This window comes from Mustela nigripes, chromosome 3 (assembly GCF_022355385.1).
Source record: "Mustela nigripes isolate SB6536 chromosome 3, MUSNIG.SB6536, whole genome shotgun sequence".
In the NCBI taxonomy this organism is placed as follows: Eukaryota; Metazoa; Chordata; class Mammalia; order Carnivora; family Mustelidae; genus Mustela; species Mustela nigripes.
Genome location: NC_081559.1, coordinates 164211488 through 164230769, shown reverse-complemented (window position 1 = coordinate 164230769; position 19282 = coordinate 164211488). Strand labels below are relative to the sequence as shown.

The window sequence follows — 19282 nt, the reverse complement described above, 5'->3', positions numbered from 1 at the left end:
CTAAAAACTTACTTAGTTTCAACTCTGTTATCTATTTTCTTCCTGTCTCAGAAGAAACAAGAGCTGCTTTCTGTTTATAAACTTCATCTACGTGTTTAAACCCATCTCCTGCCCTAAGACCTTTCTAACAGTCATCCTGTTCTTTTTCTGTATTTTCAATCTAACTTTTCCTAAAGGATCTGTTCGTCCAGCCTCAAAACTCATGATGTATTTCATATTCTAAAAAAAAGAAGTCTACTTTGATATCACTTCCACTATCCAGTATTTCTCCTCCACATTCTGAAAAAAGCATTCTGTTTTTTTAGCCCCTAGGCAGGCCTCAGGCCACGGTAAGCTGCTTTTTTCCATCACCCCCTTTTGAAATCATTGTAGATGACGTTACCGATGACTTCTCACTTGCCAAATTTAATGGGCACTTTTCAGTTATTATTTTTCCTGTTGCAATAATTCTTCCTGCTTTAACCTCTATTCTGATAGCTCTATTCTTCTCACTTTTCCTCCCCTATGTTTCCTCCTTTATCTATCATTTAAATATTTATGTTTCTCAGAGTAGAGACAAAGTCCTTGGCCTTCATGTCACAGGTTGTTTCTCCAATTGATTTCAAGTTTCTTTTTGTAGCTACTTACTGTTATCAGTGAATTTACTCTCAAATTACTTTATATAGCTCAAACTTCCTTAAGATTTAAAATTATTGATTTTGGGGGCACCTGGGTGGCTCAGTGGGTTAAGCCTCCACCTTCAGCTCAGGTCATTATCTCAGGGTCTTGGGATTGAGTCCCGCATCGGGCTCTCTGCTCAGCAGGGAGCCTGCTTCCTCCTCTCTCTCTCTTTCTCTCTGCTTGCCTCTCTGCCTACTTGTGATCTCTCTCTTTCAAATAAATAAAATCTTAAAAAAAAATAAAATAAAGAAAATAAAATTATTGATTTTATTCCTTGCTGGAGGTTTCTCCTTAACTCTCTCAGTAATTCCAGAAATGAACTTGTCTCTCACATAAACTAATTTCTCTCTGAACATCCCTCCCCCCACCCACCTCTGTTAAGGTGCCACATGCATCCAGTTACCCAAACTATGAGACTCATTGTGTTTCTTGACTCTTTGCTCCCCATCAACATCCAAATGCTATTATTTACCATGTATTATTGATTTCAATTGATTAAATCTCTGGTCTTCTATCTCTCCATCCATTACCTTACTTAGTTCAGGGCCTCAAAGAGTTTTCTGCTGACCAAGACCAAGGCAGCAAATCTCTTTATGCATGCTTTCCTTTCCCACACACTTTTCTCTCAAATCAACCATCCATAAAGTCTCTAGACTAATTAGCTAGAATGAATAAATATATTATAATCATGTCCTAATTAAAACTCTTTGAAGTACCTCTATCACTTAGTCTTAGATTCAAATTCCTTAACAGAACATACAAGATTATCCATAACTGGAACCAACTCTTATCCCAGATTCATTTCTTGTTATTCCCTTATGCCTTGTGGATAACGCTCCAATTGCCCTAAAACATGGTACTTACTACTTTAGTAACTTTGCTCACAGATTTCTTTAGAATTCCACTGACATCCTATCTTAGCTCTATATAAATCTAAATAATTCCAGTTCCTCTTTTAAGATATAGCCTAGTTATCTTTATGACATCTTTACATGAAAGTCCACCATCGTGCTGATTTCTCAGTATGCTGTGGATAGCTTTAAGTTGAGATAAATACTAGAGGGAAAAAAGTAAGGTATGAGGGTAAATTTTTAAAGATAAAATGTATATTTCAGAAAATAAAGGCTATATCTTAATAAATGGATATTAATAAAAGGTAACATGGTATCTATTCTAAATACGTTTGCTTAAATGTTGACTATGTCTAAAAATACACAGTGACTCAGATTTGTACTGGTTAGCATAACCTGGTCAGAAGAAAATGAGTTTTGATTCCTAATATTCGTTGATATTTGTCTCCTGAAATAATATAAAAAGTTTAGCAACCATTATTTAAGCCTCTATTCACCTGTTCCAAAGAGATAGCACTCAAAATTTTTCATTTTACAATGTTCACATAGAGATACTGGTGCTTCTGATTCTTCACGGACTGGGAATGCCGTGTTTAATTTACTCCATTCATTCCATTCAGAAAATTGCAGATTTCATATAGTGTAGTGTAGCTGCACTATGGTCTACTTGGAGCTACTAATGTATATTTATCCCCAGAAGGGGAATTTCCAGACTATGACATAAATGTCACCTTGAAATCTGGGCTGGGAAACTGGACACTTAGAGAGTTGGCACCACTTTCTTTTCTTTATTTATTTTTCTTTCTTCTTTTTCTCCCTCTTTCCTCTTTCCCCTCCCTCCTTCCTTCCTTTCTTTCTTTCACAACTCGATGAAGAGGTAACTCTTCCTTTAAGTGTTCAGCTGAGTTGGGGAGAGTTTGGAAAATTTAGTTCAGAACAATTCTGCAAGAGAAAGAGATTGATTCAGATTTGAACTCTGTCAAAGAGGTCAAAGAAGAACAGTATAGCAAGGGAATTGGGGATACTTCTAAGAATGGACTCGACCTCTTGATACGTAAGGAAGCCAAGTGGAGACTAGCAGGGAAAGGAAAAGGGCACAAAAATGTGGAGTTCTCTTTTGAGATACAAGAGCTAGGGAGGTAAAAGTAACTCGATGAAGAAATAATATGTATTTATTTTATATTTATTTATAGAAAAATAATTTATATAAATACTTATATATCTATATCATGTGTAGTTCTGGTCCAAGAGTGAAGTGTTCAAATTAAGATTTTAGAGGTGTAATAATTTCAAATAATGATAAGATACAGATATGGCCATGGCAGTGACGGACCAAAGTAGAATTGGGGAATAAAGTTTACTACCTCCACTTTGAGACAGCCAGGGAAGAGAGTGACTGCTGAATAGGTCATCCAGGTGAACACTAACATTACTCTCGTTGATCGCAGGAATGATTAGAAGTTAGACTAAAGCCAGGTGCTAAAATCTTCAGTGAATAAAATAGTATAAACAAGAGTTCACCAGATGATCTCAACATGGAAGGGCTGTGCTCTGTTGCATGACATACAAAGGTACAGGGATTAAAGACAAGACACCTAGAACATTATGGTAATAAACATAGGAGAATGGATACCTGATTATACCCTCAATAATCTTAGAATCTCATAGTGGATTGAGGTGAGGGTCAGAAAGACTAAGTACCTCAGAAAGGTACCAGAGTGAAAACAAATGACAAAGTCACTTTTAAAAAAAGCAAAGGAAGGAGACGTTAAACTGAAAATGAGTATTATGTTAACTACTTCTGTGAAAGAGGCATACGGATTCAATTTTAGTATATGTGCTGCCGAAGCGAGCACAAGGCATACAGATTCGATAGGCAAAGATTCTACAGATAGATAGAGTAAGTAAAATCATGTATTCTGGCTTTCAGTTTGGGTAGTAGACTCAAGGGTGCCATTTTATCATTATGCTTTGAAATGTGCCCACATTCTTCTTGGTATATCAAACTGATAATGACAAAAGATAGCATTTTTAAAGGCTAAAGAATTTTATTCTTACAAAATCCACCCAGTTTGTCTGGGAGTAGGTACACAGTAGTCTCACACACTAGAATCAGGCAATTGATGGCAAATCTTACGGAAAGACACTTGATTGCTTGCCTTCTAAAACTGATTTTCTTAACTGAGTCTTACTTTAAAATAAACTTTAATGATAGTGTATTTCCTGACCACAAAATAAATCATAGCATAAAAGGCAATTCAGAAATATAATCTCGCAAAATAGGCCAGCTATGCTAGGGTTCAGAATTTGAATAAGTACATGAAATTGATAATCAACCAAGAGCTAATTAAGAACCGATTCTAGCATGTTGGCTCATTGAAAAAATAAATATGAAGCAATCTACTTATTGTAACTAAGATGAGTAGAATATAAAAAAAAAACTAATGTGGTGCAAGATTTTAACTTACATTTAAATGAAGATACACCAGCGTAATTAGAATTAAGCCTATAATCAGTAATGTCTCATTCATGTGGCCCACTTTAAGAAAGGTCGTGGTCAATTATAGGGACAGTTACAGAACTACTTCCTTACATTTTTGTAAGATAATTGTATAATTGCTGCAAACCCAAAATAGAATGTAATATATAGCAAAAGTAAAAATTAAAAAAGAATTATTTAGTATCAAAACAAAATAACAGAAGTGAGATTGAGAAGATGCAAAAGACAATAAAATACAGCAATAATCACTACCTGTAATAAACTGGAAGGCACTAAATTTCAATTATATTTACTTAAAGACATCACAAAACTTATATCGTCAGCAATCTATTGTTGGTATTATCTCTTATGTTTCCTTCTACGTTATCTACACGAATTTGATCCTTAGGAATTTACCCATTAGTTTCAATTATTTTTTAAACTCTTTTATTAATAACTCTTAATGAATTAAATGAATAGCACAAAAGTGGTCACACATAACCCAGATCACTCTGAAACAACTGAGTACAGCATTTAATTCTTTATCTATACTCCCCGAACCCTCTACCACATTATCCCTGCCATTCTCTTCTCTGCCTGCAGGGCCTCAGAGTATCACAGAACTGACTCAGATCCCTAAAGCTACATAAAGCCTGGAGAAACCAAAAGCTTTTAGAGAAATTGTTTCCTTTCTCTTTCTAGTTCATCCTTCCTTCAGTTAAATGCCAAGTAACTGACACGTCCCTTCAATATAAGGAGAATGGTGTTAAAGTAGAAATGGACAAAGATTTTCCCACAGACTCAATGTTCTCCATGGATCATCTATGACCAATTGGAGTAGATTGCATCCACCTTCGACAAGGTAAACTATAAACTGATCAGTTCAACCTAAGCACTTCCAGGACTGACTCCTCAACAGTAGGGGGGAGGGGGAGGCGGGGAAGCAGATTGTCAAGATATGTAAAAACCAGTGATGTCTAGATACATAATTATGAAGGTGGTCAGTCAAATGCAATTCATTTATTAAAATACTTTTATTCTATCCTTCTAGGTAATCAAGGGTTAACTGTAAAGCCTGGTGAACTAAATTTTTAGAGTCAACAGAGATGATACTAGCTCATTAAAGGGAAGCTAAGTTTTTGACATCTTATTACAATTAAAGTCTTTACATATGCTTTATTTTCTATTATTTATATAGTAAGGATAATATTTTTGTATTTCATGAATAATCGTATATGTCTATATCAAAAGCAGAAATAGAAGTGAATTATATCATATCATTAGACAGGCACATGCAATTCTACGAACAGACTTAATTGTAAGAAAAATATACCTGCCATCCCTGTGATGATGTTCAATGTTCTGACTGTATCTGGAGCGAGGTAGAGTAAGAAAATGACTGCAAGCATGGCAGAAACAAGAATATAAATGAGACTCAGGAAAGAAATGAAAAGGTATAGTTTAATTTTAAAAAGTGAAATTCAAAAAAGATAAGCAGATAGTAAGCAAAGCAAATGAAAATCGTTACTAGAAAGCTTGCTCTTTCCTCCCAATGTCCATTATAATATGGCAGGGCTAAAGGTTAACATAGTCCAAGTATTCCAAAATAAACCCAAGAAAAACATAGCAAATCAAGATTTAAACAAATCATATTTCAAAATAAAATCTTATCGGTTATCACTCAAACATCTCTAGCACCATCTATAAAATGTTACACAAAACAGCGTTGCTTTCCCTTTTGAGGAGGAAAGATGGAAAGAGAAAAATAATAAAATAACAAGAAAGTTTAAAAAGAAAATAATTAAAGAGGTAGTTTCTGATACAGACAGGAGATTTTACAAGATAATTATTTCTTCTTTGATCATGAATAAGTAAAAATTATTAAAGGGATTAAAATTCCATTTAGTAAGGAATAAACTGTCTTGAATTGGTTATTACTTTTATTTATTAGGTTCATTGGATGCTATCCATTTTTCCATCCACTATGTTTAGTACATGATTATTACCTACTGTGGCCTGGGCTGCACTTCGTGCCTCATGACTATCACGAACCATCGAAGCAGCACGCTGACCTTTTCACCTACCTCTAGTGGCTCCTCGTCTTCCCACAGCACTAACTGAAACTTTTCTGTTTCCTTCAAACCTTTCATGCCAACACACTTAATTCTGGCAGATGATCATGACGTCTCAGTTTTAAAAAAAGGAAACCAATTTGGAATTCTCTCGACTGTCATATTTCTACCACTAAATCCAGAGTACCTATACTTATATCTTCACTTGTCATTTTCTGTTGCGCCAAAGGAAGAAACTCCTCTACTTGTAATCCTAATTTTCCACATGACCTTCCTTCCTTCCTTATTATCTCATCATGCCTTCCATTCCGGAACGGCACTTAATCCTAAAAATAAACCCTTCACTAACCTCGCCTTCCTCTCAAGCCCTTGCCTGTCTCTGACTTTCCTTTCATCGTACAACATCTTAGCCATACCTACAATTCTCGCCACCACGTCCTCACTTCTCATTTAAGCTTGAAGTTCGCTGTATATAATGTGACTTTCAGCCTCTGCCATTTTCTGGAAGCTAGCCTGTAAATGCTACCTGTGAAATCCTGAAAAATCCTTTACCTTCTTGATCTTCATCATATTACCCTTCTCTATGGAGCTACACATTGATTTTCAACCTCTGTTTCTTGACACTCTCTCTTCTCTTGGTTTTTGAAACATGATTCTCTCAAGCCATTAATAATAGTATTTACGTAACGCTTGATGAGGTGAGGAGTACTCCATTAAAGCTTTGTCTACTTTATCTCATTTATTTCTCATAACAACTCTTTGAGGTAGGTTCTAGTATTGCCATGGACAGAAAAACTGAGGCTGTGAGGGTCATGTAGGGAGTAGCTGGACTGGGTTTCAAACTCAGGGCTTCCTTAATCCAAAATCCAGGCTCTTAACATTGACACATACAGCCTGGTTCCCCACCCATCTAACTGCTTCTTGACCCATTTCATTTGCTGGAGTCTCTTTCTCTTTATTTTTTAAAGGCAGTGGTTTCCCAGGATGGGTTCTTTAAAGAATATTCCAACACATTCTTTCTGGATTATATCATTTCCTTTATAGTGTGAACTCTCACTTTCTTAAGCTTTCATTTTTCCTTTGGGTTTCACAGCACATTTCCAGCTGCTTCCTGGGCTTTCCACATGGCTGCCTGACTGTCGTGTAGACACTTCAGAAAAAACACATGTTAATTTTGAGGTTTGAGCAAGACACTCGCCTATTTGGACGCCTGGTACTGCATTTGTGAAATGAGGGGGCTGGAGCAAGTAGTTTCCAACTTTCTTTTTGATCAGAAGACCACTGCTTTTGGGGAACAGATTTTTATGTAAAGCCAATCATCAGAAAGCCAATAAAACCAGAATGACTCTGGCTAAAGAGGCAGTAAGAAGACGAGTCCCTATCTATCTGGCATCATTCCTGACCCACCACAGCAGTCTCTCAGGTTCCTCTTCAGAATCAAGGACCCATGATCTCTCTGATCTCTAAAAGACCCTCTAGTTTCAAATATAATTCTTTAACCTTCCTTTGAAAGTTTATATAATGCTGTAGCGATTCCTCTTTGTGTAATCCCAGTTTTAACGAAAGATTGAAATATTTACGTAACGAGCCAAGTTTTACAAGTCTCATAATTTAATTCCTCCACTTTCCTTATTTTCCACCTTTAATTGATTTATACCCCTTGCTAGTTGTTGCTTAAATAACTCAGGTTTATCTCTTTTTTCCTTTTCTCCTGCTACTACCTTCAATCAGATTTACCATGTCTACTGAAATAACCTATTGTCCCCCCTCCTTCTGATCCCTTTCCTGATCCAGTCCACTCTCCACACTGTCTACAAGCAAGACAATTACAAATTATGCTGTTGATCATGCAGGTACTTTGCTTAAAACCCTTAATGGGTTTCACAGATCAAAAACAAGTATGTATTCCTTAAAACGGCATACAAATTAAGTTCTAAACTACTTCAATCTTCCTATCCAATTACTTCCCATACTACAACTTTCTTTGTGGGTATGCCAGACCACCTAAGATTCTATAAATATATCTCATACTTTCCTGACTCTGAGACTGTTCATGCTTATCACTCTGCCAAGAACGCCCTTATCTTCCTTTTGTCTCCACTTTATTGCCTTTGAAAATTCTTCTCAACCTCTAAAGTCTCACTTCCCTCTGAAGCTTTTTTTCAACTACTCAAGCAAGTAAATTTCTCTCCAATCTATTCCAATAATATTATGCTTGGGCCTGACAGGCTTCCATGCTTTATAATTAGTTGGTATTTTATATGATTAGTTAGTATCTATGAGTTGGTATAATTAGTTGGATCATCTGTTTGTTTAGGCCAGGATAATATCTATTTTAAATGTCTATTTTAAATCTTCATGCTGACACGCTCAGTAAATACATTTTGGATTGAACTAAAAAATAAAAACAGAATTACACTATTTTCCTGGTGAGCCTACCCTCCAAAGAGAGCAATGGTTCACATAATCAAAGAAACTTCTAGAAATGTAAACAGAACATTATAAACCTATGTAGTATTAAAATAAAAACTAAAACAGTATTCGAAAAAGACATTCCTGGCATTACAAAGAGTAGGAGTAATACCCAACAATTGTGATGTTAGGATTTATTGCACAGACAAAATAGATCTCTGAAAATTACTTGAGCAATAAAAATATGTAAACTTCAAAACCTATTAAAAGTTCCAAATTCACAGAACATATATATCATCATCAATTTCTATTATTCACCTTGAGGTGTCTTACAGCTAATTTTGTCTCTATAAAGCCAAAGAAAACATTAAGCAAGGATCAACTTTATCAAACATCAGTTTGTTTTATTTCCCTTTTTATGACAAGTTAATTTGGCCCAAGGGGTGCTCACATTTAATGTTATTTCTGGGTATGTCTGTGAGGGGCTGTGGTGTGCTATTAGCATTTGAATCAGTGCACTCAATAGATTGCCCTCCTCAATCAGCGTGAGCACCATAGAATCTGGTGAGAGGCTCAACAAAACACAGGTAGGAAAAAGGATGAATTCCTCCCTTTTTCCTGCCTCACTTTAGAGCTGGACATCTCTTAAATCTCTGGCCCTCCAACTGGGGGAATTTATGACACTGGCCACCTTGGTTCTCAAGCCTTCAGACTTGGACTGAATTATACCATCATTTCATGGGCTCCAGCTTGCACAGAGCAGGTAGTTGGCCCTTTTTACCTCAATAATTATGTGAGTCAAATCCTTACTGTCTATAGTCATGTTATACCTCTTAATCCAATCTGGTCATGATCCCCCTTGAGATTCTGTTGAAAACTATAAAAATACATCGAAGAAAATATAACATAAAATTAACCATTGTTTTGGTAGTAAAATCCACCTAAGAGCCAGAGATGCACCTAAGGTCCTCTGCCACATCCACTTGGTACAACTTAAAAACATTTCATTTACTCTTCTCAATTAAATCATTCTTGCTTTTCTTCAAAAATTAATGGAATTATAAAACCTAAGCAAACCATACTGTCATGAATACACTTCATGACTTAAAAAATTGGGTTAAAAATTGTAATTTATCCAAACTCTTTGAAAATTTTAAAAAATTGAGCAGAGAAGTAATTCATTATAAAAGAAAAACTGAAAAAATTACTAAATTTTAAAAAGTGAAAAAAAGTTACAGTTTCAAAAATAATAATGACAAATTTCACTATTCAAATAATTGAACTGGATTACTGATCTAATTTCTAGACACACTTTGATTCTTATTAAGAAATGTAATCTTTAAAGATAGAACAAAATTGTATTTATAATGAATTATCCTTCCATTATATCAGATGAGCCTGAATGTCCCCTTTCAGAAACCACCAAACAAAAGAGACTGCTAAAGGAAGAAATATAATAATTCATCCTTAAATAACCTATAGTTTTTGTAAACAAAGTTTCCAACAATCTCAGCTTACTGCAAAACTTTATGCTCTGTGTCTTTAGTATTGTTAATGTTTTGCTACTTTATAGTTCCTAAAATATACTCAGTATGATTTAACTATGTTAAAACATACTCCTGAAATATAATAAAATGTATTATTTTTGTAAAGTGAATTTTCTTTTTTGCATTTACTTTCTCTGTATTTTCAAACTTTCAGAGATATGTTCCCCTTATAGTTGATAACTAAAAGGACCAAGAAGACTAAATTGTTATGGGTAATTTTGACACTTTCTCATAGCTGGTTGGCTGATAAAAGTAAGAAATAGACATAAGTGTGTGAGGTATCCTAGAGATTCATATAATATGACATTTTTCTTTTTAGAATATAAATGTATTAATTGAATGCACAAAAGAAAAAAGCTTATGAAGTAACGTATCTTAGGCCAGTGTTAATTGTATTTTTTTATTATACTAACGGTATACTGCATAGAATTAAATGTACCCAATATATGTTGGCATCCAGGATAGACATAAAAATGACTACCGCATGGTATCTCTGATATGTTACAGAAATATTATCTTATTCTTATTCTAATTCTTATTCTATTCTTCTTATTCTAATAGCATTCTTATTCTAATTCTAATTCTTCTTATTCTTATTCTAATAGTAAATTCTTAATCTTATTCTAATTCTTATTCTAATAGTAAATTAACTCATGTAAACAAATAAGGTCTTGAAATGGTTTCTAATACCAAAGCCACATAGGTTGCCCCAGAAAAACTATGTTCCTAGTTGTAGTTACCAGGATTTACCAGAGACACAATAATCCAAAAAGTTTGGGGGATGGACGGAAGATGAATGATGTCTGTTATAATTCATCATTTTAGCTAATAACCCTGCATCCAAGTTTCTGAATCACTTGTAAAAAATTTATTTTCTTTTCAAAATAGAATAGGATTTTGGGGCGCCTGGGTGGCTCAGTTGGTTAAACAACTGGCTTGTCTCAGGTCATGATTCCGGAGTTCTGGGATCATGCTTCTGCTTCTCCCTTTGAATCTCTCCCCTCTCACATTCTCTGTCACTTTCGCTCAAATAAATAAATAAAATCTTAAAAAAAAAACACACAGAATAGGATTTTGACTATGATAATAGAGTGAGATGTGCAGAGATATATCCAATCAAGTATATATATATATATATATATATATATATATATATATATCCCCCCCCCCCCAAAAAAAAGAGAAAGCACATAAGCAAAGGGAGGCCAGAGGAAGAGGGAGAAGCAAGCTTCCCACTGAGCAGGGAACCCAATGCAGGGCTGGATCCTAGGACCCTGGGACCATGACCTGAGCCAAAGGCCGCTGCTTAACTGAGTTGCCCAGGCATCTAATATATAATTCTTTTTAACATACCTATAAGAAAAGGATATGAACACTATTATCTCCTTCTTATACCACTTAAGTTTAGCTAGGCACTACAAACTGATGCGAAATAGCATCATTTCTCACCAGTGCAGCCAATGTGAAAGCCATTATCTTCATGCACTACCTTCCAGTATGTCCCAAGTCCTTCTTCCTTCACACTGGGTCTTTCTGATATATGTGTGTTCTGCCTCTGTACCTATGTCTTAGTCTTGCCTAAATAAGCTTTTTTTTCAAGGTCAAACTCATGTTCTATACTCTCTACAAAGCTTTTTAAAAAATACCTATATTAACTGATTTCTCATTTCTGTTTAGTTAATAAGTACATTAAGATGTGCTTGTTACTTGCAAGCCACAAGATCCTTTAAAATGTTAAGGATAAGGCACATTTTCTGAATATGTATTATGCAACTTGAGGTGCTATGTTATTTCATCTACACAACAACCCTATAAAGTTGGTACTAACATTCTTATTTTATAGATAAGGAAATCGAGTGTCAAAGACGTTAATTTTCCCAAAGAAACACGGCCAGCAAGTATATTCAATAAAATACTCTTCTGGTCCAATGCACCATTTATTGTTGACAAGAAAAGTTAATGCACCACTCAAAATGCCTAAATTTTACTTACTGACTCCAAGGAAATTCTCATTAAGGCTTTTTAATCAAAGGATTGACTATATAAAACACTATTCATGAAAATTCACTGTAAGAGTTCTATTCTTACCTCCTAAAGAGTGCATTAAAATTACAGTTGTCTTCACATGCATTTGAGTATTGAAAATCTTTTAGAATATTTAGAATATAAAGAATAAAACACAAATTAAAGAATGAATTGTTTAATAATGTGATAGACTACCTAACATGGATACTATTGTACTTTTTGACTTTTGATCCCTCATGGTAATAAGTAATGTTTACACAGATAACTCATAAATAACATTAGAAATAGTTTTATAGTTCTAGTTAAAAGAAATTCTATTTTAGTTATTTAAAAAAAAATTTAAGACAGCTCATAATTAGGAGTAATTATGATTTGGTAATCTACAGCACTCTAAAAAAGTGATGAAACCCCAGAGGTCAAATTCCTCCAAAACTTCTGAATTACTTGAACATTTTTGTCAAACGAAAAGAATCATAAAGTTGTACAGTAAATAAGAAAAAATATAATGACATGTCAGTTATGACTATGTTAGTTATATATCAAAGAATTAAAAGCAAGTCTTTTATCATTAATGCTATAGCCAATGTCTTAAAATACTGATAAATTATTATGTGTTTGACATGATGGTGAGTATTTTTGTTGGTGAATATAATTCTAGAAGTTAATTTTATTATATTCCTTACTGCAAAATTTAGACCATATTATTTTCAGAGAAAATATTAAGTCCATTTTTGATCTAAAGACAAACTTTGTGAAAACTTGAAAGATTTAAAGTCATTTCAGACTTTTTTCTTTTATCACTGCTTTAACAAACTTTCAAAAAACAAGGACTTTATGAATTACTATGTAAATAATTTCCAGAGATGATCAAAATTTATTAATTTTCTATAATGTAATAAAAGTATTCACTCAACCACCCTAATATGACTTCTTCCAACTCCTGATCATGCCCATATGGTTCATCTTCCTTTCACTAGTATCTACTTGATATAAATTGATTTATACAGATACCACACCTATAATTACCGTTAAAGACACAGGTCACTGTGAAAAGGTTAAGCAAATAAAAAATAAAATACCATATTAACTTTCATTTAACAATTAATAAATATATTAATTTAATAACTTCCTATTTCTTCTTAGATCTCAGACACAAAAGCTAATAATACTTGTTTGACACTATTGAAGATTACGATAGATGTTCCCTATCTTTTCCTTTGGAAAAGTATACTTAACACAATGAAATTACAAGCCCAAATTGAGTATAATCCTAGATTTAGGTGAGAACAAATAAATTTATAAATATTGACAGTGATAAGTATTGGGAACTTCTCAAGTCAGTTGATTTAGGATGTTCTAATTAAAATTGCTTTAGGTCCCATACAAAGAGACTTCTGCATTCCCTTGTTATTTTATCATAATATTCTCTGAACAGGAAACTAAGCTTTCTTTGCTAATCCTTATTTCAAGCCTATTTGACAGTGTGGGGGAAATACCATAGCATTTTTTATTTTATATAGAACCAAACCACGAATTCAAGGGTTAACCAATTTGTTTAACCTAAAAACAAATTAGCAGTAATTAATGTGATTAATGCACTGAAATATATGTTCTTTCCAAGTATGTCATATTTAATGGAGAAAATTTAGAGAATTCCTCCAAATACAGCAATCAACAAGCATAATTCTTTAAGATACTTAAAAGGTTTACTGAAAAGGCATGAGGAAAAACCTCTTCATGAATCAGTTTTTGTGTCTGTTTCCTAAACAAACCAGACTTGTGTCAATACTTTTATATACAAAATGTCACACTGGCTTCCCTGATGAATGCAAAAGACTAAATCTCTTGTCTCATCAAGTATGTTTACATGTAGTGATTGGTTATGATAACATGAAAATAATAAAATGTCTATTTTCCTTATAATTATCCTTATAACCTCATGTGCAAACTCACTAGCTTAACTGGTTTGATGTAACAAAGGACCAAAACTACAAGAGCAAGATGATTTTTTTTTTTAAAGTAAAGAAAAGGTTTTTCTTGCTTGTCTTATTTTTTTATATGATAGTCCTGAGAACACATGTAAGCATTGTTAAAGAAATGGGGTTAGAAGCTAAGATAACAAATATCCAAGTTCCAGGTAAAATTTTTTATGGTTATACCTTCCTCCTGAAGGCAGTGATTATAGTAAGATCTAATAGTATTTAATCCTATTTACCTGTCTCTCTCTGGAGAATAATGGTCATCCATGACACGATGTCTATCCATTCGGCTAATTGTATTATAATGTCCAGCAGCAGAGCGCGTCCCTCGAAGTCCCTGTTCCACATTCCGACTGAAACAGCAAAACCCATTAAATGTATTAATAGACCATAACCATACAATACACTAAAAAATGAGGTTTATTAATAAAGTAGAAAAAGACAGAAATCACTCTAATGTCAAGTTCAAGTTTTCTGTTTTAACTAATTGCACCTCGGGCTAATGGGATACATTTCAACTGGAGGCTGACAGTGAAGTTAGGAGACTGCTGCTATAACAGAGATAAACATAAACATGGTAGCAATGAGGATACAGATAAGGATTATGAAAATTATTAATGGATGTTGCCCAGGTTTCCAACAATGATTTTTTGATGCAATGCAGGAGGAGGAATAAATTTGTGTGCAGAAAATGAGCTCAGCATGTTGCGTACAGATAATATTGGTGTGACTTGTTTTAGGAAAATGATTATGATCTGTTTTTTAAAAATCTAAATTGAAGTCTTTATAAATGATCAATGAGTTTTTTTAAACTACCATTCTTGTCCTGGACTGTCAACTCACACACTTCTTTTTCATGATAGAATAAGCCTCTTACATAGCTTTTGATATTGTTTTCTGTTAGGCACAGATAAATCTATTCTAAAACTTTGCCTATTTTTTTAGATGTGTTCAAATAGTCTTTCCCTGGTAAAAGTCAAGCATCTTTTTTTTTTTTTTTAGTTTTTAAATTTAAATTCAATTAGCCTAGGTATAGTACATCATTGGTTTTTGATATAATGTTCAATGTCCTTTTTAAAAATAAGAAATGACTGGAGCAAAAGGCAGAGGCTTTAACCCACTGAGACTGGGGCGTCTGGGTAGCTCAGTGGGTTAAAGCTTCTGACTTCGGCTCAGGTCATGATCCCAGGGTCCTGGGATTGAGCCCTACATTGGGCTCTCTGCACAGCAGGGCGCCTGCTCCCCCGCCCCCCTGCCTGCCTCTCTGCCTACTTGTGATCTCTGTCAAATAAATAAATAAATAAAATTTAAACAGATTTTCTAAGACATTCTTCCCCCAACCTGTGTTTTTTCCTTAATTCTTTGCACGATTGCTCCTCACTTTAAAACCCTACCCAAAGTTTATTTCTCCCTATTCCTTAAAGCATCAATAACTATCATTCAATAGTGTAGTTAGTTGGCTCTAACTAGATATGCTAAGTATTGATAAGCAACTGAAAAGCTAGGTCTTCTTTATAATTTTGAACTCTCACATTGAAGAATACGTACATCAATCAAAGTTACAAAGTAGCCCATACTTCATATTACTCTCAATATTTAGGTTGTTGAAGAACATATTTGTTTTTACCTTTAGAAATTATTGATGATTCTTTGTGATAGGTAGGTTTTTAATGTCATCCTACAAATAAAATGTATATGGTTTCTTACCTTTGTGGAGGAGGGACACTGGGTGACCATGATCTAGTCCTTCCTATAACATCTACTCGGTGAGGAGACCCTGATGGTGAACAATGGTTTGATGACATTACTTGTTCTGGCACTGATAATGTAGAGCTTTGAAGATCTCGACCATTGTGTCGATAATCTAAAGGAGCAAAGATTAAGAGTACAATTAGCTACCCACTAAGTTCTTTTGCATTTTGTACATTAGTAAAACAACTAAATGTTAATGAAGTTGAAAGCCTCTGAATATATTCAATGTAAAGCATAAGGAATAAAACAGAATACCATCATATTTTGTAAACATTTAAATTAAAAATAAATGACAAATTTTTAGATAGCTACTATGTTCAAGGCACTGTGCTAGTTAGGCTAAAACCTGTGTATACAGTTAGTTATCTTTACTAAAAGAGGCAAGTTTATTCCAAAAACATTTTCATCCCTTCAATAAACTAAAAGAGCTTTTAATTACTTTACAACAATTATAAATATTCAAAATTATTAACTTCACAAAAATTCCTAAAAGTCTATGGTTATTTCTCTAAGAGAGAAACAATATTAGAAAGTATCCCGAATACCATCTGAAGTACCAATGTACACTGTTTTTCTTGTAGTGATCAACAGGGCTGAGATACAATAGATGCCTGAGACTAAAAACACGACAGTTTGGAGGAGGAAAACATCTCAATGATTTGACACACTTAGAAAAATGTATTAGAAGTGACAGAACTCAAAGGAATGTTAGAAAGCAATAGATTTTTTTTTTAAAGAAGGCAATAGATATTTGACCGATGGAGAGAATAGTAGAAAGAACTCAAAGTTGGTAGAAAAACCACAATTCAGTGTGGGGCAGCAGTAGGGAAATAAACAGTAAAAGTAAGTTTGGCCCAAATTGTGTATGTCTAAAACATCATAAGGCTTGTGATGGAAAAAAGCTGAACATTTCTGGGCAGGAAGTGATATTATCCCCACTACCATTATCTTCATCCTGATCACCATGGCTGCTATTGACTTGTACTATGCGCCAGGAACTCAGCAAGGGACTGTACAAAGTGGGGTGCTACAACACTTGCTTCAGAAATAAGTCAGAAAAAGTACTGGCTCATATGTGATTTTTTTGCAACACGTTCCCATTTTGCAGTATTATCTGAAATTACATTCCCAAGGAATACAGCAAGAAAAAGACCTGGGTGCACATGAATGATTGAAGGAGTGGTCTCAAGAGAAAGGAATTAGCAGAACAGGGCATGGGAAGACACTAAGTAGAATGTGAGGTCAGCTTGATTCCACTGGAGGCTCTGGAATGTCAACTGTACCAGTGCTCTGACTTTCAAGCAAGGGTTCTGGACTTTTGTACTTCAATGTTAGCCAGTCATGACTGAAGATGCCCAGTGGGAAGGGAGTAGGATTATTTTCCATTTGTCTAAGGCCAATTCTCTGGAAAATGGGGCTGCTGTTAGTTGTGAGCCGCCAACATTCATGGAGATGGGTAAACCAGCTGAACTAAAGAGGATATGCCTAGAGCACCAACAGTGTCCACCCCGTCTACCAACAATAGCAGCTGAAAGCAAAGTACATTAATGCAGCTGGATGCAGAAAGCTAGAGAAATACAGAATTACATATGATGCTCATCCCTCCCATGTTCTTCCTTTTGGCTCACTTTTGTAAAAAACAAAACAAAACAAAACAAAACAAAAAAACCCTCCATCTTAGAAGTATTGCTTGCTTGGGTTCTTCCTGGTTTTATGAATATTTCCTTTGACACCATAACTTTGCAGACTTATCCTCCTTTCCATCTAGACACACTCCTTCCACCAAGATACCTTCACCTTATTTTTAAATTCCACAGTTAACGCTTTTTATTGCTTAAAAGTTAACATGACTTTTAAAATTGTGCTTGTACTTTCATTTTTAGTGTTTTAATTACAAAGTTACATGACTTTTGAATGGTCTGATCTAACCTGTTTTCCCAGATGCCCTGTTGTTTTTAGTACATGACTTTGCAGAGCACAAGGTTTTTTTCAGGAATCTATAAATGATGTGAAAGAACCAACTCTGTAATTCTGCAAAGATTATCCCCATTTTGGAGCATCTGGGTGGTTCAGTCTGTTAAGCATCTGCCTTCTGCTCAGATCATGATCCCAGGGTCCTGGGACTCAGTCCCACATCAGGCTCCCTGCTCAGTAGGGACCCTGCTTCTCCTTCTGCCTGCTACTCTCCCTGCTTGTGTTCTCTCTCTCTCTCTCTCTCTCTCTCTGACAAATAACTAAAATCTTAAAAAAATATATTATCCCCATTTTATATTTCAGGAAACTGAAATTTACATTAGGAAATTTAATGAGAAATTTAAATTAAGTGTCAAGTATAGGGCCTGGAATTTAAAGCAAATTCTATCTCCCTCCTGATGCTCTCACTGTGCTCTAAGACTACACTGATCTTTCATGATCAAAATAATAATTAAGGAAGATGAAGCTGACAGCAGGATACAATTCGACCTAAAGGTTAGAGAGATTGCAGCAAGATTGATTGCTCCTACAAAACATAGAACAGATTGTCCAACAGAACTCTCTAGAATGATTAAAAATGTTCTCTATCAGCACTGTCCAATATGGTAGCCACTAGACACACATGATGACTGAGCCCCTGAAATCTGGCTCGTGTTAAGGATGAACTGAATTTTTAAGGTATTTATTTTAAATCAATTTAAATATAAATAACCACAGATAGCTAGTGGTACAATGTTGGAGTATGATAACTGGTAGTGGACACAGACTACATGGGGAAAAAATCAATACGATCATTCATTCAACAAGTATTTATGACTATATGAGCATGTTATTCTATGAGCTACAGTGAGCAAAACAAAAAGCTTTGCCCTTGCGGACCTTAAATTCCAGGTGGAATGATGGAAACAACAAAAATCCCAATAAAAAATTATATGATATGTTCCAAGTGTTAAACGGGAACACAATACAGAGAAAAGGGAAACCAGAATGTCAGAATAGGGAAGCATTTTGCAATTTCATGTAAGGGGGTCAGGCAAAGACAGGACTCACTGAGAAGCTGGCATTTCGGAAAGACTTGAAAGAAGTCAGATGCTTTGCTCTATGGATAGAGAGAGAGGAGGGTTGCAAGACAAGTGCGAAGACCCCAAGATAGGAGTCAGTCTGACATGTTCCTAACAGCAGGGAGAAGAGGGTGCTAGGAATGGAGCAATGGAAGAGATCAGAGACACATGGAGGAAGGAGGAAAATCACATGGAGCCTTGTGTTGCCTTGTCAAGATGTTTGGCACTTGATCTGAGTGATTTTTAGCTCATTAGAGGATTTTGAGCAGAAACTAAATATGACCTATCTTCTTTAAACAGGATCACTTCAGTTGCCATGCTGAGAATAGACTGAAAGAAGAAAGGCAGTATGTCAGGCAAGAGATGAACCAGGATGACAGCTACGGAAACATGGAAAATAATCAGAATCTGGGCATATTCTGAAGGTAGAGGCACTGGGACAATTTTGACCAAGATCTGATGTTGGACAT

At 34.8% G+C, this 19282-nt stretch overlaps 1 protein-coding gene across 45 annotated transcripts in view; it reads right to left on the bottom strand.

Annotated features, from left to right (window-relative positions):
• Window positions 1-19282, bottom strand: part of RIMS2 (regulating synaptic membrane exocytosis 2) — a 600488-nt gene that overhangs the window by 211583 nt on the left and 369623 nt on the right. For 23 of the 45 annotated variants that reach the window (XM_059394973.1, XM_059394974.1, XM_059394987.1 and 20 more), the window contains 3 exons: window positions 15733-15889; window positions 14262-14378; window positions 5324-5389 (listed from right to left, as the gene is read on the bottom strand). In XM_059394973.1, coding sequence (XP_059250956.1) covers window positions 5324-5389; window positions 14262-14378; window positions 15733-15889 — 340 coding nt within the window. The remainder of the gene's footprint in view (window positions 1-5323; window positions 5390-14261; window positions 14379-15732; window positions 15890-19282) is intronic. The other 22 variants (XM_059394980.1, XM_059394981.1, XM_059394991.1 and 19 more) reach the window with 1 other exon arrangement.